Source organism: Tachyglossus aculeatus, chromosome 3, assembly GCF_015852505.1.
Source record: "Tachyglossus aculeatus isolate mTacAcu1 chromosome 3, mTacAcu1.pri, whole genome shotgun sequence".
NCBI lineage: Eukaryota > Metazoa > Chordata > Mammalia > Monotremata > Tachyglossidae > Tachyglossus > Tachyglossus aculeatus.
This window is the reverse complement of record NC_052068.1, coordinates 56,467,178-56,495,021: the sequence shown is the minus strand read 5'-3', so window position 1 is coordinate 56,495,021 and position 27,844 is coordinate 56,467,178. Positions and strand designations below refer to the sequence as shown.

General features: G+C 45.6%; 1 protein-coding gene across 1 annotated transcript in view; it reads right to left on the bottom strand.

Annotated features, from left to right (window-relative positions):
- The window catches only part of WDR70 (WD repeat domain 70), a 462,347-nt gene that overhangs the window by 19,137 nt on the left and 415,366 nt on the right, over window positions 1-27,844 (bottom strand). Inside the window, 4 exon segments of the mRNA XM_038743389.1 lie at window positions 190-352; window positions 4,050-4,166; window positions 7,600-7,679; window positions 12,068-12,168. Of these exon segments, the coding sequence (XP_038599317.1) occupies window positions 190-352; window positions 4,050-4,166; window positions 7,600-7,679; window positions 12,068-12,168 (461 nt within the window).

Below are 27,844 nucleotides of genomic sequence, written 5' to 3'. Positions count from 1 at the left end.
CAGTGTCTTTGCATTTGGTTTGTAAGGGGAATTCCCGTTTTCCAGACTTAAATTATTATGAGCCCCCCCAACCCCTTTTCCCCCATCAAAAGAGGGCTGGCCTCCAATATATCTTCCACATATTATCAAACACAGTACACCATTTTTTAAACACTGCCAGTTCTGACATTTTAAAAACCAAGTCCTTACTTGGAGTATGCTGGTGCAACCCAATACGGGTTATCCTCAGCCTCCTTCGCATGGCGTAAAATGGCCTCGCGTGGGTTGCTGTCGTCCGTCTTATCGAGGGCAATGTTCTTGACTATGTATGATGACAGGGTGCCTCCGTGTGTCCCGACTCGACCACCACGACCTGTTGTGGAGAAAGTGAGAGGAATTTAATGGGCCAGAAAAATAGGGCAGTGGTTCTCGAACTACTTTTCCTTGATCCACTAGAAGGTGGCAGGGCAGGACGGAGAAAAAATGGAAAGCGAAAGGGTGGGGAGAGTAAGAGAAGGAGGTTATATTAATGTTAATTGGAGCAATAATAAGCAATAAATAGGTGTTTAATATATTTCAATAAAGAAAGGGACACCTGGGAGAGCAAACATTTTAGCTAAACAACGTAAGTGTGTATATATGTTAAAACACTTATGTTATGTGCATATATATATATATATATATTTACACATATCCCTTCCATTATGTTTTTAAATACAGATACACACACACATATGAATATATATATATATATGCTTATATATATATATAAAGAGCCATAATAAGCCATTCAGTTTCTTGGGAGTCCCTAAGAACTTCCTCAAAGGCCTGAAAGGGGAAAATATTCCCCAACTTTGGAAGCACAGAATTAGAGACTGATGGATAAGTTTAGTACGTTCAGCACTTCCAACTGAAGTTAATAGGTCAGGGGAGTACTTAAGAGTTTGTTTTGCACATGGTCCACTGAATGAATTACGATGAACAATTACAGCTACAATTATAATTAAGGGATACAGGATGACTTGGCAATCAATCAAAAGTATCTATTGAGTACCTCCATTCTGCAGAGCTCTGAACAAAGAGCCCCTGAAATTGGGAGAGTATGTGGATAGGGAACGTGTCTACCAACTCTGCTGCACCGTACTCTGCCAAGTGCTTAGTGCAATGCTCTGCACACAGTAAGTGCTCCATAAATACCACTGATGATGATGATGGTAATAGAAATAGTACACATGACTGTCCCCTCTCAGGGCTGCACCTGGAGAGTTTCCAGTACTCTACCAGTCTCAATTACAGGAGGGAGTGTCAATCAGTCGATCAATCAATCAATCATATTTATTGAGCGCTTACTGTGTGCAGAGCACTGTACTAAGCGCTTGGGAAGTACAAGTTGGCAACATATAGAGACAGTCCCTACCCAACAGTGGGCTCACAGTCTAAAAGGGGAAGACAGAGAACAAAACCAAACATACTAACAAAATAAAATAGAATAGATATGTACAAGTAAAATAAATAAATAAATAAATAGAGTAATAAATATGTACAAACATATATACATATTTACAGGTGCTATGGGGAAGGGAAGGAGGTAGGGTGGGGGGGTGGAGAAGGGGAGGAGGGGGAGAGGAAGGAAGGGGATCAGTCTGGGAAGGCCTCCTGGAGGAGATGAGCTCTCAGTAGGGCCTGACTTGACAGCATAAGATGACACCGGATCATTAAATGCGGATGTGCAGCATTAAAAACATAATGGAAGGGATATGTGTAAATATATTATATATATAGATTGAGAGTCAAGCAGAGGCCTGTCCATTCCATTCCATTTCTAGCTCAGTCAGTGGCTAGTGAGTGGAAGGCAATCTGCTACTAGTCAAGACTCCCCTGTGCTGGGCAGCAGTGGCAGGGGAGAGAGTCGAGGGTGGAGACTCAGGTTTTACTGTGTGGAAGGAGACAATGGTAAACCACTTCTATATTTTTACCAAGAAAACTCTATGGACACACTACAGAACAATTGCAGGCGGACTTGGGGCGTTCTGGGGGGAGGAGCCCATGGTGTCGCTATGGGTTGGAGATGATTTGACAGCATAAGACATGACTGAACCCTGCCTCCACGGAGCTTAGAATCTAGCAAGGTGTATGCAATCCAGGCAGTTTACAAACGAGGACTCCGTTCATTCATTCATTCATTCATTCATTCAATCGTATTTACTGAGCGCTTACTGTGTGCACAGCACTGTACTAAGAGCTTGGGAAGTACAAGTTGGCAACACATAGAGACGGTCCCTACACAACAACAGGCTCACAGTCTAGAAGGGGGGAGACAGAGAACAAAACCAAACATACTAACAAAATAAAATAAATAGAATAGATATGTACAAGTAAAATAAATAGAGTAATAAATATGTACAAACATATACACATATATACAGGTGCTGTGGGGAGGGGAAGGAGGTAAGGCGAGGGGGATGGGGGGGGAGGAGGGGAAGAGGAAGGAGGGGACTCAGTCTGGGAAGGCCTCCTGGAGGAGGTGAGCTCTCAGTAGGGCTTTGAAGGGAGGAAGAGAGCTAGCATGGCGGATGTGCAGAGGGAGGGCATTACAGGCCAGGGGGATGACGTGGGCCGGGGGTCGACGGCGGGACAGGCGAGAATGAGGCACAGTGAGGAGATTAGCAGCAAAGGAGCAGAGGGTGTGGGCTGGGCTGTAGAAGGAGAGAAGGGAGGTGAGGTAGGAGGGGGGCGAGGGGATGGACAGCCTTGAAGCTGAGGGTGAGGAGTTTCTGCCTGATGCGTAGGTTGATTGGTAGCCACTGGAGATTTTTGAGGAGGGGAGTAACATGCCCAGACCGTTTCTGCACAAAGATGATCCGGGCAGCGGCATGAAGTATGGACTGAAGTGGGGAGAGGCAGGAGGATGGGAGATCAGAGAGGAGGCTGATGCAGTAATCCAGTTGGGATAGGATGAGAGATTGAATAAGCAGGGTAGCGGTTTGGATGGAGAGGAAAGGGCAGATCTTGGCAATGTTGCGGAGGTGAGACCAGCAGGTTTGGTGATGGATTGGATGTGAGGGGTGAACGAGGGAACGGAGTAGAGGATGACACCAGGGTTGCAGGCTTGTGAGACGGGAAGGATGGAAGTGCCGTCAACAGTAATGGGAAAGTCAGGGAGAGGGCAGGGTTTGGGAGGGAAGATAAGGAGTTCAGTCTTGGACATGATGAGTTTTAGATGGCGGGCAGACATCCAGAGAGAGATGTCCTGAAGGCAGGAGGAGATGCGAACCTGGACGGAGGGAGAGAGAGCAGGGGCAGAGATGTAGATTTGATCGTTCAATCGTTCATTCATTCGATCTTATTTATTAAGCATTTACTGTGTGCTGAAAGCACACCACAGACCTGACAAGACTGTGTCTTGTCTTGTGCCGTCGAATCATCTCCGATCCATAGTGACATCATGCACACATCTCTCCCTCAATGCCCCACCTCCATCTGCAACAGTTCTGGTAGTGTGTTCATTGAGTTTTCTTGGTAAAAAAAAATGGAAGTGGTTTAACATCTCCTCCTTCCATGCAGTAAACTTGAGTCTCTGCCCTTGATTCTCTCCCATGCCGCTGCTGCCCAGCACAGGAGAGTTTTGATTTGTAGCAGATTGCCTTCCACTCACTAGCCACTGCCCAAGCTAGGAATGGGTTGGCCTCCGCTTGACTCTCCCTCCCACAGTCAAGACGTACAGTACTGCCTGGAAACTCTCCAGATGTGACCCTGACAGGGAACGAGAACACCGCAGACAATACCAAATGAAACTCTGAGTGAAGTAGACAAACTCATATAATAAATGGGCACCAGAACTGGGATCCCCTTGGTGCTTGCCTAGTTCTGTAAGTGATGCGGTGTTGCCTGTTTTCAAGAAGCAAAGGACCACCACATTAGACTTTCCTCTCATCAGACTGGCAGACTAATGAATGCAAAGGGCCAGGAGCCAATAATTTGTTGTCTTTCTATAATCTAGAAAGGTATTTAGTGTTGAAATAGCATCTCTTTTTTCTTGAAGTCACCCAAAACCATTAGATCATAATTACCTGGTCCTGCCACGGGGGGTTCAGGCTTGTGAGATTTCAGGGGATCCAGTCTATCCTTCTCCAGCTGCTTTCTTGTGCTTCGTTGGCGTGGCTCGCGGAACATGGGCAGCGCGTGGGCTAGAAGGGAGTCGCATATTTTAAAATACAGTTTTAATAATAATTCTCCAACCAGAAATAATTATAAGTAACAAGCCGAAAAACAAACTCTTGTCAAATAACCCAGATAGTCTTGCTGTAATTAATTAGCCCACCCATTTGGAGATCAGAGCCATATGCTCACCTCTCTTGTCCTTTTGAGGATGCATGGGAAATAGTGTCAAATCAGACTACCCAGTTTTGGAAAAGGGTCATATTTCCTAACCCACTGTCCAGCCCAAACTTAGAATTTTGGGCCTTGACGTGGGAAGAATCCAGGGTGCCTACTCGGATTCTCCCCCAGATTCCCAAGCTACATGCTAACAGGAAGAGTTACAATGCATGCAATGGTACGTCATTCAATTATCCCAAATGCTCTCCAAGCCCAGGAATCACTTCAGCCTCTGCGGGCCAAATTCCATTTCTGACATGTCCTAGGAGCAGCCTGATAACCCAGAAGGGAGGAACACCAGATCCCATCAATTCTGGGATAAAGGTGGCCCGAAACACAGAGGAACATCCGAGGCTTAATTTGGCCTACCCAGAAGTGACTTGCCCTCCACACCCCAGTGATGGAAGGTGGTCCCAGAGAATTAAAAAAATCAACATAACACTGCTCTATTCACTGTTGGCGGTGGGAGGACAGGTTTTTGGGGGAAGGGACAAAGAGCTGACAATATGTGGAGCAAAAAAGATCAGCGTGATTTCTTTTCAGAGAAATCACCGCTTCTTTGGAAACAGAATCCTTTCTTGGGAGGGAGGCAGGGAGGGGGCTGGTCCATGAGGCAACTGGAGGTTTGAAAGGAAAGGAGCTTGACAATGAAAACGTGTGCTATTTTACCCAGCACAGTTTACCTCAAACATCCCGGGTACTTTTCCATCCACATGAACCAAGACCGCATCACTCACCAGTGAAACGCTGCTACTTCTTGGGGGGGAGATGCGGCCGCCAGTCTCCCTGTGCCGGCAACACTACACACCAGTATTTTTAGGAGGGGAAGTGAAAAATAGCTTTTCCACTTCAAACGACTTTAGGGGTGGGGCGGAGGGAATTTAAGTAGACCGCATGTAATTACATGAGCCGGAATTTGGTTATGACACCGAGTTTAACACTCCTACTCTTGCAAAAAATGTCATGGGATATCTTTAATGATCACAAGTTCTTATGGACTTGGTTTTAGATCTGCTTCACCAGGCCGAACCCTCAGCAAACAGTGCCCCCTGGGCATTACACTAAGGCATCAGTTAGGTCGGTAGGGAAAGGGTGATTTACTGATCCGCTAATGGCCGGTCTAGCACACTGGCCTTCCTTCTGTTAAAGACACACTTTGCGGGCACTTTGTGGGTGGCAGAGCTCTAAGTCCAATTAGTTTGGTTTTGAGGAGATCAAATCTCATTTCCTTCTGTGGCGGGATGACCGACAGGTTAGATTGGGGCGACCTAACTTTTCAAGATTTATATTTTATTGCATGCTCCAGCTTATCAAATACAATATTACTGGATCGTAACACCATCCCACAGTAAATGCTCAGTAAATACGACTGAATGAACGAATGAACTTAGGGAATGGAAAACTTTATATAATAATAATGGTATTTGTTAAGGGCTTACTACGAGCCAAGCACTGTTCTAAGCACTGGGGTAGGTACAAGGTTATCAGGTTGTCCCACTTGGGGTTCACAATCTTAATCCCCATTTTACAGATGAGGGAACTGAAAGACAGTGTTAGCTATCAAAACACAGTGTACAAACTGAGGAGAATATTAGGCAAGCCACCAGCATATAGGGAGGCTGGTTTTTGGTCCCGCTTTTCCTAGACTTCAACTACTCTGCTTACCAGGCAGTTCCTCCCTTTACTTACTTCTACCTCAGCCTCGCCTCTGCGATCTTGCCGCACTGCTTTCCATCCAGCCTGAAAGAACTCAGCACTCCCAAATGGCAGGATAACGATGGATCCACCAGAGAAACTGAGGTGGGTCGGGGCTCCAGACTCAGAGAAAGAGGGGCAATGAAAAGGGTCTTCTCTGCTCCTCCTAGACTGTGAGCCCACTGTTGGGTAGGGACCGTCTCTATATGTTGCCAACTTGGACTTCCCAAGCACTTAGTACAGTGCTCTGCACACAGCGAGTGCTCAATAAATACGATCGATTGATTGATTGATTACTACCTCCCTCACCTGTCTCTGTGAAAAATCAATGCAGCTTGTGGAATTTGGGGCTGTTCTACAAAAGATTCGTGTTTAGAACCCTAGAACAGGGATATAATAATAATAATGATGATTATAGCATATGTTAAGTGCTTACTATGTGCCAAGCACTATTCTAAGTGCTGGGGGAGATACAAGGTAATCAGGTTGCCCCATGTGGGGCTCACAATCTTAATCCGCATTTTACAGATGAGGTAACTGAGGCACAGAGAAGTGAAGTGACTTTTCCAAGGTCATCCAGCAGACAAGTGGTGGAGCTCAGGATTAGAACCATGGCTTTCTAACTCCCAGGCCTGTGCTCTATCCACCATGCAATGCTGCTTCTCTAATAATGTTGGTACTTTTTAAGTGCTTACTCTGTGCCAAGCACTGTTCTAAGCACTGGGGTAGATACAAGGTAATCAGGTTGTCCCACATGGGGCTCACAGTCTTAATCCCCATTTTACAGATGAGATAACTGAGGCACAGAGAAGCTAAATGACTCGCCCAAAGTTGCACAGCTGATTGGTGGCAGAGCCAGGATTAGAACCCATGACCTCTGACTCCCAAGCCTATGCTCTTTCCATTGAGCCACGTTGTACATCTTACCTAGAATTTGCTGAGAACAAACTCTGTGAGACATTATAGATGAGGTGTCAATTTATGGAAGGATATTATAACCGAGTTACAACGTACTGCTAGATTGTACTATTGTGAGATGAGAACATCAGTGGAAAGAGCCCAGGCTTTGGAGTCAGAGTTCATGGGTTCGAATCCCGGCTCTGCCAATTGTCAGCTCTGTGCCTCAGTTGCCTCATCTGTAAAATGGGGATTAAGATTGTGAGCCCCCCATGGGACAACCTGATCACCTTGTAACCTCCCCAGCGCTTAGAACAGTACTTTGCACATAGTAAGCACTTAATAAATGCCATTATTATTATCTTATTATTTCCTATGTTGCTAGTTAGGCATCATGGGGATGCATTCCCTTGAATGGACTTTTCCCTTCTAAATTGCAACATTCACCTGAAGAACCTAATAATTCCCTCTTTAAGTGAAGGTACAAAAGAAGTTAAGTTGGTAAGTGATCGTATGACTGGAGGCCCTTGAGCATTAATTGAGTAATATTTTGCAATACATGGTTGAACTTATTTCTCCTCAAAATTCAGGAAACCAACAGCCCCTGAAAGGAGGAGAGGCTCAGCTCTAAATGATCACCTAATTACTTACGTGTTATAATATAGTCCTGGGTAAGGGTCTCAGCTTGTCTTGCCTTCCTTTTGTTTTTGACCACACATAATTTTGCTCCCCTAGGAGGAAAAGAGAAAACAGCTCATTTAATTTGTTTTATCCTAGAAACAGAAAGTGCTTGCTGAAAGCAAGAGACATTTCCGATTGCGCTAGGAAAAAAAAACACAGCCCGTATGCCCTATCTCACTAGAGACCATAACTCGTAAATTTATGGTGAGATATGGGCTCTACAAGGTAACAGAAACCAGGCTACTAATAAAACCAACAATCAGCCACGAAGTGGTAACTGGTCCAGTAGCAGGTAGGAGTGGTGAAAGGACAACACACTAGAAAGTAAGTGTTAGAATCTACCGAAGATAAAAATCCCTTTCACCCTGAAGGCTCACAAAACAAATACCGGCTTAGGTCAAAAGTGAAAGCGGCCTGGGTGGCCTGCAGCCCAAATGGTTTTCTTCCACATCTCAAACCCAACTACATTCATTAATTCAATCGTATTTACTGAGTGCTTACTGGGTGCACAGCACTGTACTAAGCACTTGGAAGAGTACAACATTAAACAGACATGTTCACATTCCCTGCCCACAACAGGCTAATAGTTTAGAGCTTACACAACTGCCTGGAAGTCAGGAAGCCTGGTGGTTTTTGAAAGAACTGAGGGGTTTTGTGGCCCTTCAGTGAATGGAAGTGGCAAGTCTCCATATACAGAATCTTGCCGTTCTCTTGGTTCTACCTAGAAACACTAGCCTATTCTACAAGTGACAAACAATGTGACAAGGAACTGTCTTGAGATGCATACAGTGTGGAATGTGTGGTTAATGATGCTTTGGTCTTTTCAGAGGTAGATGCTCATATATCCCCTACCTAACACTCCTTTAACGCCATGGTTCCCTCCAGTTATCACTAGATCTTACTCCTACCATTCTTCTCCAAACTCCATGAACGAGTTTTCTACACCCTCAGTTTCTACTTTCTTCCGATTCTCTCCTTGACCCCCTCCAATCTGGCTTCTGCCCCCATCACTCCATGGAAACTGCCCTCTCTAAGGTCACCAATGACCTCCTTGCCAAAGCCAAAGCCCTCTACTTGATCCTAATCCTCATCAACTTCTCAGCTGTTTTCGACATTGTGGACCACCCCCTTCCTCTGGAAACATTATATAACCTTGGCTTTGCTGACACCGTCCTCCTGTCTTTTTGGCCACTCCTTCACAGTGTCTTTCACAGACTCCTCCTCTGCTTCCTATACTTTAATTGTGGAAGTCCCTCGAGGCTCAGTTCTGGGTTCCCAAGCCTGGAATCTGACGTCTCTCCTTCTCTGAAGTCTCACATTTCTGCCTGCCTTCAAGACATCCCTACTTGGAGGTCCCACCTATATACCTCCAACTTATCATGTCCAAAGCAGAACGCCTCACCTTCCACCCCAAACCCTTGTAGACAGCATCACCATTTACCCAATCTCGTAAGCCCCTATCCTTGGCATAATCCTCGACTCATCTCTCTTATTCCACCCACATATTCAATCTATCACTACATCTTATCAGTTCCTCCTTCACAACATCACTAAAATCTGTCATTTCCTCTCCATCCAAACTGCTTATGCTCATCCAAGCACCTATCCAATCGTGCCTTGACTACTATATCAGATTCCTTGCTGACCTCCCGCAACCTGTCTCTCCCTTCTTCAGTTCATACTCCACACTGCTGTCCCGATCACTTTTGTTTAAAAACGTTCACTCCACGCCTCACATTTCCTCCTGCCTTTGTTACATCTCTGCTCCTCAAAAACCTTTAGTGGTTTCCCATCCACCTTCACATCAAACAGAAACCCTTACCATTAGCTTTAAAGAGCTCAATCAATTCACCCCCCCTCTAATCTTACCTTGCTGATTTTTTATTACAATACTACTATTAATAATAATGTTGGTATTTGTTAAGCGCTTACTATGTGCCAAGCCCCGTTCTAAGCGCTGGGGTAGATACAAGGTAATCAGGTTGTCCCACATAGGGCTCACAGTCTTCATTGCCATTTACAGATGAGGTAACTGAGGCACAGAGAAGTTAAGTGACTTGCCCAAGGTCACACAGCTGACAAGCAGAAGAGCAGGGATTAGAACCCATGACCTCTGACTCCCAAGCCTGGGCTCTTTCCATTAAGCCATACTGCTTCTCTACAACCCAACCCGCATGCTTCAGTCCTCCAATGCCAACCTACTCACTGTACCTCGAACTCATCTATCTCACCGCCGACTGCCTGCCCATGTCCTGCCTCTGGCCTAGAACCCCCTCCTCCTTCATAACTGTCAGACCACCACTCTTCCCACCTTCAAAACCTTATTAAAATCACATCTCCAAGAGGCCTTCCCCAAGGAAGTCCTCATTTCTCCTACTACATCTCCCTTCCGTATTACCTATGCACTTCATTCATTCAATCATATTTATTGGGCACTTACTATGTGCAGAGCACTGTATTAAGCACTTAGAAAGTACAATTCGGCAACAAATAGACACAACCCCTACCCAACAATGGGCTCACAGTCTAGAAGGATCTGTACCCTTGGGACACTTGATCAATCAATCGATCAATAGTATTTGAGCACTTACTGTATGGGTAGGGAATGTATAATAATAATGACGGTATTTGTTAAGCGCTTACTATGTGCCAAGCACTGTGCTGGGGGGGCGGGGGGGATACGAAGTCATCAGGTTGTCCCACGTGGGGCTCACAGTCTTAATCCCCATTTTGCAGATGAGGTAACTGAGGCACAGAGAAGTTAAGTGACTTGCCCAAGGTCACACAGCTGATCAGTGGTGGAGGAGGAATGAGAGCCCGTGACCTCTGACTCCTAAGCCTGCGCTCTTTCCACTGTGCCACGCTGCTTCTTTGTTATATGTATCTGTTATACTGTGTTGTACTCTCCCAAGCACTTAGTACAGTGCTCTGTACACAGTAAGTGCTCAAGAAATATGATTCATTCATCAGAGAGCACCGTACTACACACTTGATACTTGATATTCATCCCACCCTTACCTCCACACTTACAATCCATTTTAGATTGTATCCCCCTCTAAACTGTAAGGGTAGAGACTGTCTAATCTAATTTGTTGTAGTGTACTTTTCCAAGTGCTGAGTGCAGTGCTCTGCACATAGTAAGCGTTCAATAAAGACCTTTGATTGATTGATTCGGTTACAACTGCCCTCATGGAGAGGATTATCATCACCAGGGGAATTGTCTTTACAAATGAAGGCCCCTCTACATGTATACATCTAATACAGAGTATCTTTGCACGATGCTGACTTTTCATCTCAGGAGCATTAAATAAAAAATAAATAAATAAATAGACAGATAAATAAATAAATAGATAAATAAATACATACATACATACATACATACAGGTTTAGAATATGAGAGGCCAACCCAGATGGTCTATCTAGGACTTCTACCCTGCAAATGAGTTCCTCGAGGGAAACTGGTCCTTCTTAGTTTCAGATCTACCCTTGCATTCACTTCTTCCGTGTAAGCAAAGTTGGCTACAACCAAGCACTTGAGGCTGTTTTTTTCTACAGGAGAGTTTCATCATCTGTCAAATGGGGATTAAGTCCAATTTGCTTGTATCCACCCCAGCGCTCAGTATAGTGCCTGGCACACAGTAAGCACTTAACAAATACCAGAATTATTATTACTCTAGGTAATGGAAGAGGTCCAGTGCTCCAAGGCCAAACCTCACAGGAAGACAGGATTGACAGATCCTACACCCTGCCAATGGCACACCTAAGCACTACTTGGGCATGAGGAGAAAAGGACAAAAAATAACAGTCTAATCCCAACTTGTCCATGAAGCTTTGGGATGATGGCAAACGAAATTCAACATTTAGACTCCCACACTTATTCCGTAAGAGAGGAAGTCAGTGCACCAGGAGCGCTCTGGAAAGAGGGCGGCATTTAGGGCTAATACACGGTACCGTTCCAGCATCTGGGAGAGATGGAAATAGCCAAGGGATCAGGTCGGCAATCCATCTTTCAAGGCCTCCATCTAGAACTCTCCCTGAAGCACGTAAACCTGTCACCTATCTCCATCTGCTGGCACAGAGTAAGCTCAGTTGTTTGAAAGCAGAAATAGAAAGGGAGTGAAAGGGACAAAACGTTTCTATTCTCCAGTTCTTTTCCCGCTTTGTGACCTACCACCCTTACTTTATGCCACACTTAGGAGTGACACAGAAAGGGGTCTTCTTCCCCCCCTTAATTCAAACTGTCAGCCAAAGGAAACACTGCATTCTGGCTGAATTCCTCAGGAATACAAAACCCCGTCCAGAGTTCAGACCGCCGGGGCCGCTGTTTCGCAGTCGAGAGGGGTTCGGCACCGGCTACAGCTTTCTGGAAGTCGTTCCCTTCCGAAAGAAAAGGTGAGTGGTTATCAGACATCTTCACTAGGGGATTCTTATCGCGTACCTTTGGCTTTTGATGGGGTCGTAGTACACTTTGGCCAGTCCATTCCCAGTTCCAACCATGATCTGGTTCAGCTTGGGATGCCACAGACAGCGAACCACACTCTGAAACAAAATGGCACATCAGCTGATTCATGCTTTTAATTATTCAATTCGATGTACCAAACAGAACTTTACTTTCATCTTTGCTCTATGAGTTGAAATGAGTGTTTTCTCTTTTCTCTTCTTCCTTAATCTTTCACCATGATCGCCGCCTCTGCTCCTCAGGACATTCTCTGCTTGGGTACACAATGTTAAGCCCTTACCCAGTGCTACCCATAAAAAGAACTTATCATGAGATGTACTCCCCTTTAAATGACTATAAAACCACAAGCTTGGCCTATCCAGCTCCATTGTCCACGTGAAGCCAGGCTTGATGGAAGTTCAACCCACACAACACTATTGTGTTCAGTGCTGGAGCAGACTTGGTTCTCAGCAGATGTACTTTTTGACCCACATAATAGGTTTCAGGATGGCCCAATGTGCACTCAGCTCATGGATTCAAAACATGGTAATGTGTTTTAAAGTTATCCACTTGTAATAATTATAATTGTGGTATTTTTTAAACACTTACTATGTGCCAAGCATTGTTCTAAGCACTAGGGAAGATACAAGATAATTGGGTTGGGCACAGTCTCTACCCCACATGGGGTGCACAGTCTTATCCCCCATTTTCCAGATGATGGAACTAAGGCCCAGAGAAAGTGACTTGCCCAGGGTCACACAGCCGGCATGGTGGAACCAGAATTAGAACCCATGTCCTCCAACTTCCAGGGCCAGGCTCTTTCCATTAGGCCACACTGCTTCTCAAGCATCTTCGCCTCCTCAACATAATAATAATAATAATAATAATAATAATAATAATGTTGGTATTTGTTAAGCGCTTACTATGTGCAAAGCACTGTTCTAAGCACTGGGGGAGATACAAGGTAATCAGGTTGTCCCACGTGGGGCTCACAGTCTTCATCCCCATTTTACAGAACTGAGGCCCAGAGAAGTTAAGTGACTTGCCCAAGGTCACACAGTTGACAAGTGGCAGAGCCGGGATTTGAACCCACGACCTCTGGCTCCCCAGCCCGTGCTCTTTCCACTGAGCCACGCTGTTTCTGCCCCACCAGATAAAAAGAAGAACAACCACAGAAGCAAAAAAGTTAAATTTGATTAATAAGAATGAATTGAGGTTCGTGGATGATCTTCCCAAAATAAGGCAAAGTGATCCCGTGATTTGAATGCCCCTAAAATAAAAATCCTTAGGTACTTCTGACACTTGGACTTTAAAATGCAATTCTCCAATTGGGACCTAAGGCAGATCTTCTCCCGCGGAAATGGGAAAGGGAAGGGATGCAATGGGGACTGCAATACTGGAAACCATTTTCAATCACGTGAAGATCTCCGGCACCTTCAAGATGACTTCGCCAGGCTTCTCTATCCATACTAGCCCCTTTTCTTTCTCTCTGTGACTCCACCTTCACTTCCCCACTGGGTTCTTGATTTTCCGAGGGAGACGTTGCCAGGGCTAGGAATCGGGGCATCTTTTTAGAATGCCACCACGCTGTTTCTGCTGTAGCTGCTACCAGACCCACCATCTCATAACTGTCAACACTTGGCGGGGTTTGAAGAGGGTGGGAGGGAAGAGGAGAGAAGTTGGAGGATGCATGAGGAGCCAAGGACTGCAGGCGAGGCTGGGCCATGGTGCTGTGACCACCTGCTAGAGCATCCGGTTTCACTAGCAATGATTCCCCAACATAGATCTGTCCGACAGATGGGCTTCTGGCCTGACACTTAGTGAGGCCAGGGCTCTGCACAAAGGGCCTCAATCCCAGCACATTTTTTCTTTCTTAAATAGTATTTAAGAGAAGCAGCGCGGCTCAGTGGGAAGAGCCCGGGCTTTGGAGTCAGAGGTCAGGGGTTCAAATCCCGGCTCCGCCAATTGTCGGCTGTGTGACTTTGGGCAAGTCACTTCACTTCTCTGTGCCTCGGCTCCCTCATCTGTAAAATGGGGATGAAGACTGTTAGCCCCTGTGGGACAACCTGATCACCTTGTAACTTCCCCAGTGCTTAGAACAGTGCTTTGCACATAGTAAGCACTTAATAAATGCCATCATTATTATTATTTAAGTGCTTACTATGTGTCAGGCACTGTACTAAGTGCTGGGATCTATACAGGCTACAAGCTAACCTGGTTAGACACAGTCCATGTCCCACTTGGGGCTCATTCTCCTTTCACTTGGGTTATATGTTCTTCCTTCCTTCCTTCTTTCCTTTCCTTTCCTTTCTTTTCCTTCCCTTTCCTTTCCCTTCCCTTCCCTTTCCCTCCCCCTTCCTTCCTTCCTTCCTTCCTTCCTTCCTTCCTTCCTTCCTCCCTCCCTTCCCATTTTCTGAGAACTTACTGGGTACTAAGCGCTTGGGAGAGTACACCATCACAGAACACAGACACATTCCAAAGCCCACAGTGAGCTTACAATCAATCAATCAATCAATAGTATTTATTGAGCGTTTACTGTGTGCAGAGCACTGTACTAAGCCCTTGGGAAGTACAAGTTGGCAACATATAGAGACAGTCCCTACCCAACAGTCTAAAGGGGGAGACAGAAGTTAATATGAATAAATAAATTACAGAGAGAATACAGATATAAGTGACTTGTCCAAGGTCACACAGCAGAACAATGGCGGAGCCAGGATTAGAACCCAGGTCCTCCTGACTCCCAGGACCGTGTTCTATCAACTAGGCATGCTACTTCCAAATTAGGCCCTGCTCCCAACCTCAGTTACTACTTGCTACGTAGCTATGACAAGGACTTGAGGCTATGGTAAACTGAGGACAGGAGAAACGAAGAGAATTAGCATGGTGAGTAAACGTACCAACTCCCTTCAACAGAGGCCCCTTTTCCCCAAGCCCCCTTTCCCCACCTAATTCTGGGGAAGTGAGAAACAGCGTGGCTTAGTGGAAAAAGCCCGGGCTTTGGAGTCAGAGGTCATGGGTTCAAATCCCGGCCCCGCCAATTGTCAGCTGTGTGACTTTGGGCAAATCACTTAACTTCTCTGCGCCTCAGTTACCTCATCTGTAAAATGGGGATTGACTGTGAGCCCCCTGTGGGACAACCTGATCAACCTGTAACCTCCCCAGTGCTTAGAACAGTGCTTTGCACATAGAAAGCGCTTAATAAATGCCATCATTATTATTAGTATTATTACTTCTCCAGGCCCTATTACAGGTTGGAAGGGCAAAAGACACGTGATATGAGAAAAGCCTTGGTGAAACCTGGAGGTGCAGTGTAAGTTCGTCCACGAGACTGTAAGCTTGTTGTGGGGAGGACTGTGTCTGTTTATTGTTATTTTGTACTCTCCCGAGAGCTTAGTACAGTGCCTCTTCATGCAGTAAGCGCTCACTAAATACAACTGAATGAATGAATTCCGCTCTCCAAGGGCTCTAGTGATAAAAGAGAAAGATCTTGTCGCCTCTCCCCAGTCCCAGAGGAGGCCTAACTTTCTAGCTCCTTCTCCTTCTCCCGAACCACAAGATTCCAGAGTTAAGAGTGTCTGAAATCACTCCTTTAACTCCTATACAGGGATAGACTTTCCACAGGTTAGATCACTGGAAAAATCCAGTCTGAATTTAGCGGTCTCTGCATGAGGCCATCACCAGTCTTTCTCAAGCAGGGCCAGCTTCAGATATTTGACCTCCCCGAGGCAGGGAAAAATCTGCTGCCCTCCCCTATTTTGTAGGTCATCATTACATTATGCTGCATACCTTGGTCTAACCCGCTTCCAATGGGGAAATGAGAGATGGGGGTCCTGGAGGGAGAGGGGGGTGTGAGCTGGGCATTTTCCTGCTTATACAGCTGCCCTCTCTGATAGCGCAACATGAGGCAGCTGCCTCCATAATAACAAAAACTATAATGATAATTATAATCGTGGTATTTGTCAACTACTACGCGCCAAATACTGCGCTTTTTCCAGAAGCTGGCCCTGTTTTGGAGACACATCAGACCAATGGTCTCCTCCTGGATTTTCCTGAGGGTCACATCTAAAATAGGAATTGATGTGCACAAAACATAAATATTGTTTGAATATAGCTATACAGACTGTTCAGTCCATTCCTCCAACACTGTTCAAGTTTGATTTTTGCTATCCTCGAGGACTTCATGTCCTGAATTTTTTTCCATTTCTTTCTCTCCCTTGCTTTACTACTGACCCAGATCTTCTACTTATTCACTCAATCATATTTATTGAGCACTTACTGTGTGCAGAGCACTGTACTAAGCACTTGGGAAGTACAAGTTGGCAACCTATAGAGATGGTCCCTACCCAACAGTGGGCTCACAGTCTAGAAGGGGCTCACAGTCTATCCCATTAAATGCAGCATTTAATTCTAGCCCATTGAGAAGCAGCGTGGCTGAGTGGAAAGAGCCCGGGCTTTGGAGTCAGAGGTCATGGGTTCAAATCCCAGCTCCGCCAATTGTCAGCTGTGTGACTTTGGGCAAGTCACCTCACTTCTCTGGGCCTCAGCTACCTCATCTGTAAAATGGGGATGAAGACTGTGAGCCTCTGTGGGACAACCTGATCACCTTGTAACCTACCCAGCGCTTAGAAACAGTGCTTTGCACATAGTAAGTGCTTAATAAATGCCATTATTATTATTATTATTATTATTATTAAATGCGTAATGGGGGTGCAGGAAAAGGAGGTGCGGAGGGAAGGGATGCGGGTGGAGGGAGAGAGGAGAGAGACCGAGACTGTCTCAGGGAAAGAGTGAAGTGTTAAAGTGAGGGTCACAGGTGGCCCTGAACCTGTTTTGAGTTCATTTCCTTTCTCCTCAGCACTAGACATTCTTGCAGCTTTACTCTCAAGTTCATCAGTTCAGGTTGAGTCTGAGATCTTATGATCTTTGGTCGCCTATCCTCCTCCACAGCCCCTTAGTCACCTACATAATTAGTTCACCAACACAAGAAAAGACACATTTTCAGTCACTGGTCATAAAATCCTGGTGTTGGAGGGAAAGAAGGCCCAAGGAGGCTTCTTTAAGTAAACAGCCTGTCCCGTAGTCTGCCCACTGGTCTAATGACTCACCCATGGGGCCGATGCCTGGCTTGACTTAGGAAAAAGGCACTTAAGATTCAATTACTCCAAGACCCATTATTAATCACCCTCCACTGTGATTCCAAAACACGGAGCTGAACAACAGAACTCGAGGTCAAAGGAGGGTGGGCCTTTTCGTTTGTTAATATTTATTGTGTGTGTTTAGCTAACCTTTCCAAACTTTGCAGCTAATGTGGCTCCACACTTTGTACTGACAAGCAAATGTATCTCCGAGCAGGGCACTGGCCGCAGTCCAACCCAAACAGGCCCACACCCTGAGACGGCCTGGCCCAGCGTGAGCGGAGCTGCCACGCTGCTCGCTCGTCAATCGAGCACACTGGCCCACGCTTCCAACCACGAGCCACGTGTCTTAGAGAAGGAAGGGGTTGGCTACGAATCCTCAAATTCCCACTCACTCATTCATTCATTCAATTGTATTTATTGAGCGCTTACTGTGTGCACAGCACTGTACTAAGCGCTTGGAAAATACAAGTTGGCAACATATAGAGACGGTCCCTACACAACAGCGGGCTCACGGTCTAGAAGGGGGAGACAGACAACAAAACAAAACATATTAACCAAGTAAAATAAATAGAATAGTAAATATGTACAAGTAAAATAAGGTAATAAATCTGTACAAACGTATATTCAGGTGCTGTGGGGAGGGGAAGGAGGTGGGGGGGGGATGGGGAGGGGGAGAGGAAGGAGTGGGCTCAGTGTGGGAAGGCCTCCTGGAGGAGGTGAGGTCTCAGTAGGGCTTTGAAGGGAGGAAGAGAGCTAGTTTGGCGGATGCCCGGAGGGAGGGCATTCCAGGCCCGGGGGAGGACGTGGGCCAGGGGTCGACAGCGGGACAGGCGAGAACGAGGCACGGTGAGGAGGTTAGTGGCGGAGGAGCGGAGGGTGCAGGCTGGGCTGTAGAAGAAGAGAAGGGAGGTGAGGTAGGAGGGGGCGAGGGGATGGAGAGCCATGAAGCTGAGAGTGAGGAGTTTTTGCCTGATGCATACGTTGACTGGTAGCCACTGAAGATTTTTGAGGAGGGGAGTAACATGCCCAGAACGTTTCTGCACAAAAATGATCCGGGCAGTGGCGTGAAGTATAGACTGAAGTGGGGAGAGACACTAGGATGGGAGATCAGAGAGGAGGATGATGCAGTAATCCAGTCGGGATAGGATGAGAGACTGAACGAGCAGGGTAGCGGTTTGGATGGGGAGGAAAGGGCGGAACTTGGCGATGTTGCGGAGCTGAGACCGGCAGGTTTTGGTGACGGATTGGATGTGAGGGGTGAACGAGAGAGCAGAGTCCAGGATGACACCTCAAGCATTATAGCTTAGTGGTAAACCACGGGAGTCAGAAGGACCTAGGTTATAATCCCAGCTTCACTGCATGTCTACTCTGTGACCCTGGGCAAGTCACTTCACTTCTCTGGGCCTCAGCTACCTTATCTGTAAAATGGGGATTAAGACTGTGAGCCCCATTTGGGAACGTGACTGTGTCCAACCTGATTACCTTGCATCTACCCCAGTGCTTAGCACAGTGCTTGGCACATAGTAAAGGGTTACTAAATACCACAACAATTAGTATTATTATTATCAATCTGCTTATTATTTGAATTATTATTTGAATTTAACCAGGCATTTTCTCCTTTTTTATGGTGTTTGTTAAGAGCTTATTATGTACCAGGCGCACTGTATTAAGCACTGGAGTAGATACAAGCTTTTCAGGTTGGACACACTTTCTGTCCCACCTGGGGCTTCCAGTCTTAATCCCCATTTTACAGATGAGGTAACTGAGGCACAGAGACGTTAAGTGACATGCCCAAGGGAGAAGCAGCGTGGCTCAGTGGAAAGAGCCCTGACTTTGGAGTCAGAGGTCATGGGTTCAAATCCCGGCTCTGCCACTCGTCAGCTGTGTGACTTTGGGCAAGTCACTTAACTTCTCTGAGCTTCAGTTCCCTCATCTGTAAAATGGGGATGAAGACTGTGAGCCCCATGTGGGACAACCTGATCACCTTGTAAGCTCCCCAGCGCTTAGAACAGTGCTTTGCACATAGTAAGCACTTAATGCTATTATTATTATTATTTTTATTACCAGGCTGGTTATCCACTAGGCCACACTGCTTCTCCTTATATTGTTCTATTTAATCTTACAAAACATGTAGACCCATTCAGGGCTTCCAATAGCTGCTTGGCATACGTTCCATCATCTAGTCGGGCACTCAGCATTGAAACCTAGGCCAGATGTCATTTTAGCATAACAATTTGGCAGTAGTTTGGGACCAAAAACCAGCCGGCAGACACTTAGCTCCAGCAGTCACTAGGAGACAACAGTGGAATTCAACATAGACGACTCCCAGGAATGACGAATTCTTAATGCACTCAGGAAGGGGATTATCCTTTCCTTACAAAGGGAAGACAAAAGGAAAAATAAAAGAATTCAGCCGCGAGCACTTTATACAACCCACGGGGTCCTCGTGGTTAGACTAATGCATCTCAGTCATTCATTCATTCAATCGTATTTATTGAGCGCTTACTGTGTGCAGAGCACTGTATTAAGCGCTTGGGAAGTACAAGTCGGCAACATATAGAGACGGTCCCTACCCAACAACGGGCTCACAGTCTAGAAGGGGGAGACAGACAACAGAACAAAACATATTAACAAAATAAAATAAATAGAATAGTAAATGTGTACAAATAGAGTAATAAATCTGTACAAACATATACACAGGTGCTGTGGGGAGGGGAAAGAGGTAGGGTTGGGGGAGGGGGAGGGGGAGAGGAAGGAGGAGGCTCAATCTGGGGGAGGGGGCTCAGTCTGGGACCCTCCTCCCTGATCTCATTCATTCATTCATTCATTCATTCATTCACATAGAGAAGCAGCGTGGCTTAGTGGAAAGAGCAGAGGCTTGGTTGTCAGAGATTGTGGGCTCTAATCCCAGCTCCACCACTTATCAGCTGTGTGACTTTGGGAAAGTCACTTCACTTCTCTGTGCCTCAGTTACCTCATCTGTAAAATGGGGATCACGGCTGTGAGCCCCAATTGGGACAACCTAGTAACCTTGTATCTATCCCAGCGCTTAGAACGGTGGTTGGCACATAGTAAGCGCTTAATAAATATCATAGTTATTATTATTATTATTATCCAAGCTTATTTATTAAGCACTTACTCTGTGCAGAGCATTGAACAAAGCACTTCCTGACTCCAGCCTCTCCTTCCTTCAGTCTCCCAATTCTACAATCCGTTGCCCAGTGTGCGCAGAGAAGCAGCATGGCCTAATAATAATAATAATGCTGATGGTATTTGTTAAGTGCTTACTATGTGCAAAGCACTGTTCTAGGTGCTGGGGAGGTTACAAGGTGATCAGGTTGTCCCACAGGGGGCTCACAGTTTTGTTCCCCATTTTACGGATGAGGTAACTGACGCACAGAGAAGTTAAGTGCTCGCCCAAAGTCACACAGCTGACAGTGGGCAGAGCCGGCATTTGAACCCATGACCTCTGACTCCAAAGCCCGGGCTCTTTCCCCTGAGCGAGCCTAGGAGTCAGAAGGACCGGAGTTCTAATCCCAGCTCCTCCACTTGTCTGCTGTGTGACCTCGGGCAAGTCACTTAACTTCTCTGGCCTTCAGTTATCTCATCTGTAAAATGGTGATTAAGACTCTGAGTGGGACTTGGACTGTGTCCACCCTGATTTGCATGTATCTATCCCAGCACTTAGTAATAACAATGGTACTTGTTAAGCGCTTACTATATGCAAAGCACTGTTCTAAGCACTCGGGGGATACAAGGTGATCAGGTTGCCCCACGTGGGGCTCACAGTCTTAATCCCCATTTTACAGATGAGGGAACTGAGGCAAAGAGACTTGCCCAAAGTCACACAGCCGACAACTGGCGGAGCCAGAATTTGAATCCGTGACCTCTGACTCCAAAGCCCGTGCTCTTTCCACTGAGCCACGCTGCTTTTCTGCTTAGTATAGTACTGCTTAATACAGTGCCTGGCCACATAGTAAGCACTTAAGGAACACCAAACAACAATAAAAAAGTGATTCACAATGTCTCACTTCCCAACTCAAAACCTCCCAACAGTTATCCATTTCTCTTTGCATCAGACCGGAGTTTCTGACTATTGGATTGTCCCTACCGGCACTTTCTGCACTTTCACCCCAGATAAACCCCAGCTCTTACTCCTTGCTCCCCTCAAGTTAACCTCTAAAACTGTACCTCATCCTCGACTCTTCCATTTCTGACCCATTCACACACCCTTCCCTCTTCATGGAAATTCCTCTCCCAGCCAATCCACCAGAACATACCACTCCCCACCTTCCTAAAACCAGTGACTATTCCCCAGTTCCTTGATTAGCTCCGTGTATATTTATTTGTTCCACTAGTTTTTTGCTTCTCTTATTGTTCACTAGTTGAATTTATATTTTCCTCTTTGTTTCCACTATTCATAGAAATGATCTGTTTCTGGCTGTTTCCTCCCATTAGACTGTAAACTCATCAAGGGCAGGGACCATGTTTTCTACTTTCATCGAATGCTTTTAATCACTTAGAATACTCTGGCTCTGCCACATGCCTGCTGTGTGTGACCTTGAGCAAGTCACAGCATGGCTTAGTGGAAAGAGCCCGGGCTTGGGAGTCAGAGGTCGTGGGTTCTAATCCCAGCTCCGCCACTTGTCAGCTGTGCGACTTTGGGCCAGCCACTTAACTTCTCTATGCCTCAGTTACCCCATCTGGAAAATGGGGATTAAGACTGTGAGCCCCACGTGGGACAAATTGATAACCTTGCATCTATCCCAGTGCTTAGGAAAGTGCTCAGCACATAGCACGCACTTAACAAATACCATCATTATTATTATTCTCTGCACCTCAGTTTCCTCTTCTGTAAAGTGGGGATTCAATACCCGTTCTCCCTCCTCCTCAAACTGCGAGCCCCATGTCAGGCAGGGACTGGGTCTGACCTAATTATCTTGTTATCGATAGTGTCCGGCACATATTAAGTGTTTAACCAATACCATTATTACTATTATTATCTGCACTCTATAAATACTGATGAGGATGATGAGGATGAATCTTTTCCGAATCAAAAGAACTGTAAAAGATTATGTGACATGGATTCTAGGCCTGCTTTAACCAGCAAACAAAATGGGCAACTGCCCAGGACAACTGCAGACACCTTTGTAGCACCTATTGGCTCTAACTTATAAATAATTTCTTCTCCCTAGGCATCCTCTCTTCTCCCTACGTCCTTCACCCTTCCTCTGATCTGAATTCTTAGGTCGATCTATCCAAGTCAGACCCACAGTATTAATGGGGCGGGGGAAGCTAATGAACAAATTCATTAGTACAACCAACTTTTATGGGGATGGTAGTTTGAAGTATTTACACCTGTCTATGAGGGAAATGGTCAGGCTAATTCACCAGTCAGGTATCCTTCAAGCAACTTCTCAAGGTAAGAAGCCCTTTCCCCATCCCACCACTAAAATACTGCATCTCACAAACACACAGGTGCACCTGAAGTACAAAAGCACTTTTCATACCCTGGCTTGACCAGCATATCAAACTCCTCAATCAAGCAATCAGTGGTATTTACTGAACGCGTACTGCACAGTCTTCAACTGCTTAGTATATACTCTGCAAATACTATATACTTAATATACACTTCATAAATACTGCCGATTGAGAACTGCTGTCACTGGAATGAGCACTGGACTGAGTAAATACACATCTTCAAATTGCCTGCAAACATCTAGATTAATTCCTGTCATTGAAAATTTACTTGTGGAAATGATTGGCCCGTTTTTATCAATTCACACTCTCTACTCTGGAATTTAGGAAACCACAGTCATAGTAAAACTGGGATTGGCATTACGTGAATCACATCTGTGTCTGATAACAGCTCATCTACTTTCATGGGAGAGAACTCTGTGGAGAAGAATAACAGGTCCCGAGTGAAGGAAAATTCAATATGATCTCGTCACTCTAATCTTAATAGATAAATGTTACTCCCAACCCAATCTATTCGGTTTTGGAAAATATATAAGGGAAAGTTGATTGTAAACTCTAGACCAGGGGCCATTCATTCGTGCATTCATTCAATCGTATTTATTGGGCACTTACCATGTGCAGAGCATTGTACTAAGTGCTTGGGAGAGTACAATAATAACAATAATGATGATGGCAATAATGCAACAATACAGTCACATTCCCTACCCACAACGAGCTTACAGTCTAAAGGAGGGGAGACACATATCAATACAAATAAATAAAATAAAATGACAGGCATGTACATAAGTGCTGTGGGGCTGGGCAGGGGAAAGAGCAAAGGGAGGAAGTCAGAGCGACGCAGAATGGAGTGGGAGATGAGGAAAAGTGGAGATTAATCTGGGAAGTTTTCTGGGCCATGTCCTGAGATGAAACGTGAGTCTAATTGGAGAACAAATGGCAGGCCACTGAGTGGAATATAGCCTTCACTCAGGCAGAGAGAAAGAGGTGCTAGGGACAAAGATGTACGTGGGGAATCTCTGATTCCAGCTGCTTCCTGACCTGAGCAGACCAGGCAGAAGTTTCCTTGCCCCTCTCCTGGCTGAGGGGTACATCACTCCACTCCATTTTCCTATCAGGAGGAACTCAGTCTTGGGGTCATAGAAGTGGAGCTGAATGGAGCAGGAATGGACTCTCAATCTCTACATCTTTAAATCTTTGGGCAAGTCACTGAACGTCTCTGTGCCTCAGTTCCCTCATCTGTAAAATGGGTATTAAGACTGTGAGCCCCCCGTGGGACAACCTGATCACCTTGTAACCTACCCAGCGCTTAGAACAGTGCTTTGCAGAGAGTAAGCGCTTAATAAATGCCATCATCATTATTATTATTAACAAAAACCATTAAAAAACTTTAAGCATTAATTGTGGGCTAAGCACTTACAGACCATCATCACTATTTGAAGCCAACTCAGTACATAGCCTACTGATGGAGGGATAGCCCCCTCTCCCCCTTACTGTCTAAACAAAAATTCTAAGGAAATTGGATGCTTAAGGTGTTAATAAATCACTAATGAGGTAGCAGTGACACGTGGAGAAGTTCAGTTGGCTCAGCGTCCCTATTTAGGAAGGTACTGCTCATCCCTGATGGAAGCCTAAATATTGCTTCCTCACCAAACTCTAAACTGCTCACCAGTGGTGTGTTTTTTTGTTTAATTTTGTTTTATGGGTACCTGTTAAGTGCTTATTATGTGCCAGGCACTGTTCTAAGTGTTGGGATACATACAAATAATGATAATAATAATGATAGTATTTGTTAAACGCTTACTATGTGCTGAGCACTGTTCTAAGCACTGGGAGGGATACAAGGCAATCAGGTTGTCCCACGTAGGGCTCACAGTCTTAATCCCCATTTTACAGATGAGAGAACTGAGGCACAGATAAGTGACTTGCCCAAAGTTACACAGCTGACAAGTGGCAGCTTGAAGTGGCAGAGACAAGTGACAGAGAAGCAGCGTGGCTCAGTGGAAAGAGCTCGGGCTTTGGAATCAGAGGTCATGGGTTCAAATCCCAGCTCCGCCGCTTGTCAGCTGTGTGACTTTGGGCAAGTCCCTTAACTTCTCTGTACCTCAGTTACCTCATCTGTAAAATGGGGATTAAGATTGTGAGCCCCACATGGGACACCCTGATCACCTTGTATCCTCCCCAGCGCTTAGAACAGTGCTTTGCACATAGTAAGGCTGAACAAATACCAAAATTATTATTATTTTATTATTAAGTGGCGGAGCCGGGATGAGAACCCATGACCTCTGACTCCCAAACTCGAGCTCTTTCCACTGAGCCACGCTGCTTCTCCAAGTAGGATGGTGAATGGGTATTTAATCCCCATTTCACAGATGAATTAACTAAGGGACAGAGAAGTTTTAGTGACTTGCCCAAGGACACACAGCATGCTCTTTTCAGTAGGTTATGCTGCTTCTCCTAACGCTGTGTCTCGTGAATTTTAATCTTGCTGTGCAGTAACCAAAACAATACTAATGTGTAGATCTATTGTTCTTTGCAAGCAATGTGGGGGTGTGAGGGTCCTACCATGGCTTTTTCAGCCACGCTTGCTTGTGTGGCATAGAATATAATCATCAGCATCATCACCTAGGAAAATGAAGGGCAAAATGTTCTGCACACAATAGACGCTCAGTACTATGCTCTGCCCTGGAGAGGTTCCCAGTTGAGTTCCCTGCACGAAGTAAGCGGCCAGTAAATGCTACTGAAGAAGAGAAAGGAAAGGAGACTGAATCGCTTGCCTGTATTTTATCCTTCTAAAGAAAAGTCACAGAAGTGCTGAATTCATAGCCCAACCCTAGCTGTGAGATTTGGGAAGGGAAAGGGAAGGGAAGGATTGGGAGGAGAAGGGTGGTAGTAATAATAATAATAATAATGGTACTTGTTAAGCACTTACTATGTGCCAGGCACTGTTCTAAGCGCTGGGGTAGCCACAAGTTAAGCCGGTGGGACCCAGTTCCTGTCTCACATGGGGCTCACATTCTTAATCCCCATTCTACAGATGCGGCAAGTGAGGCCCAGAGAAGTGAAGTGCCCAAGTTCATACAGCAGACATGTGGCGAGGCCAGGATTAGAACCCATGTCCTTCTGACTCCTAGGCCTGTGTTCTATCCATTTTATTTTGTTAGTATGTTTGGTTTTGTTCTCTGTCTCCCCCTTCTAGACTGTGAGTCCACTGCTGGGTAGGGACTGTCTCTATATGTTGGCAACTTGTACTTCCCAAGCGCTTAGTACAGTGCTCTGCACACAGTAAGCGCTCAACAACTACGATTGATTGATTGATTGAAATGCTCCCACAAAAATTTGTTCCTGGAGATCAGAGCTAGGAGATGGAACAGTTGCTTTGTGGTAGTTCTGAGATAAAATTTCCTGCCTCCATTTGTGTTTTCCTACCCTGTTCTCCTGCTCTCCCATTTTTTTAAATGGTATTTGTTAAGCGTTTACTATGTGCCAAGCACTGTTCTAAACACTGGGGGGTTACAAGGAAATCAGGTTGTCCCACGTGGGGCCCACAGTCTTAATTCCCATTTTCCAGATGAGGTAACCGAGGCACAGAGAAGTTAAATGACTTGCCCGAAGTCACACAGGTGACAAGTGGCAGAGCCGGGACTAGAACTCATGACCTCTGACTCCCAAGCCTGTACTCTTTAAACTGAGCCACACTGCTTCTCAATTGTTTTCAACTGTTGATATCTACCAGCACCCTGGATCTAGCGCTACTTTTTGAAAATATTGCCTGGAGGTTCTCAAACTGGGAACTGCACGATGGTCCACCTCTAAACTGTAAGTTCCTGGGGGGCAAAGAACATGTCTAACACCAACTGTTATACTGTACTCTCCCAACTGCTTTGTACAGTGCTCTGCACACAGTAAGCACTCACGCTTTGGGCATGTCACTCCCCTCCTCAAAAATCTCCAGTGGTTGCCTGTCAACCCACGAATCAGGCAAAAAACTCCTCACTCTCGGCTTTAAGGCTGTCCATCCCCTCGCCCCCTCCTACCTCACCTCCCTTCTCTCCTTCTCCAGCCCAGCCCACACCCTCCGCTCCTCTGCCGCTAACCTCCTCACTGGGCATCGTTCTCGCCTGTCCCGCCGTCGACCCCCGGCCCACGTCCTCCCCCTGGCCCGGAATGCCCTCCCTCCAAACATCCACCAAACTAGCTTTCTTCCTCCCTTCAAAGCCCTACTGAGAGCTCACCTCCTCCAGGAGGCCTTCCCACACTGAGCCCCCTTTTTCCTCTCCTCCTCCCCATCCTCCCGCCCTAATTCCTTCCCCTGCCCAAAGCACTTGTATATATTTGTACAGATATATTACTCTATTTATTTTACTTGTACATATTTACTACTCTATTTAGCTTGTTAATGATGTGCATATAGCTATAATTCTATTTATTCCGATGGTTTTGACACCTGTCCCCATGTTTTGTTTTTTTTGTCGGTCTCCCCCTTTTAGACTGTGAGCCCGTTGTTGGGTAGGGACCATCTCTATCTGTGGCCGATTTGTACTTCCCAAGCACTTAGTACAGTGCTCTGCACACAGAAAGCGCTCGATAACTACGACTGAATGAATGAACGAACGAATGAATAAATAGATTGACTGGTGTTTAGAGATTCAAATAGACTGTAAGTTCATTGTGAACAGGGAACACGTCTACCAACTCGGTTATACTGTACTCTACCAAGTGCATAGTACAGTATGCACACAGTAAGCGCTTAATAAATACTATTTACTGACTGAAGCAGATGATCATATGGAACTCCAAACCACTAGTGGTTGCTTAGTGATAGCACCTTCAATAATAAATCAACTTCCTGAAGAATTCCATGACTGCTCGCATCCAACCTCTCCCTCATCAAGTCATCTCCCTTTATCACCGTTTCCTTCTTGCTTTCCATCCGCCCCTTCCTAATTATTACGGAAACTGGAATTTGGTGCAAAGCAAAACGAGACTTTCAATAGCTGATAAAGCTAAAATGTAATCAAACTAATAAACCCCTATATAGTGGGTTGGACTCATAGGCTAAAGTTGAATGGTAGGAAGCCATCAGGCATACTAACAGAAAGAAACTCCAGAAAAAGCAGGATCCTCATTATTGAAGTGGGTTAGGTGGCTGGGGGGATTATCA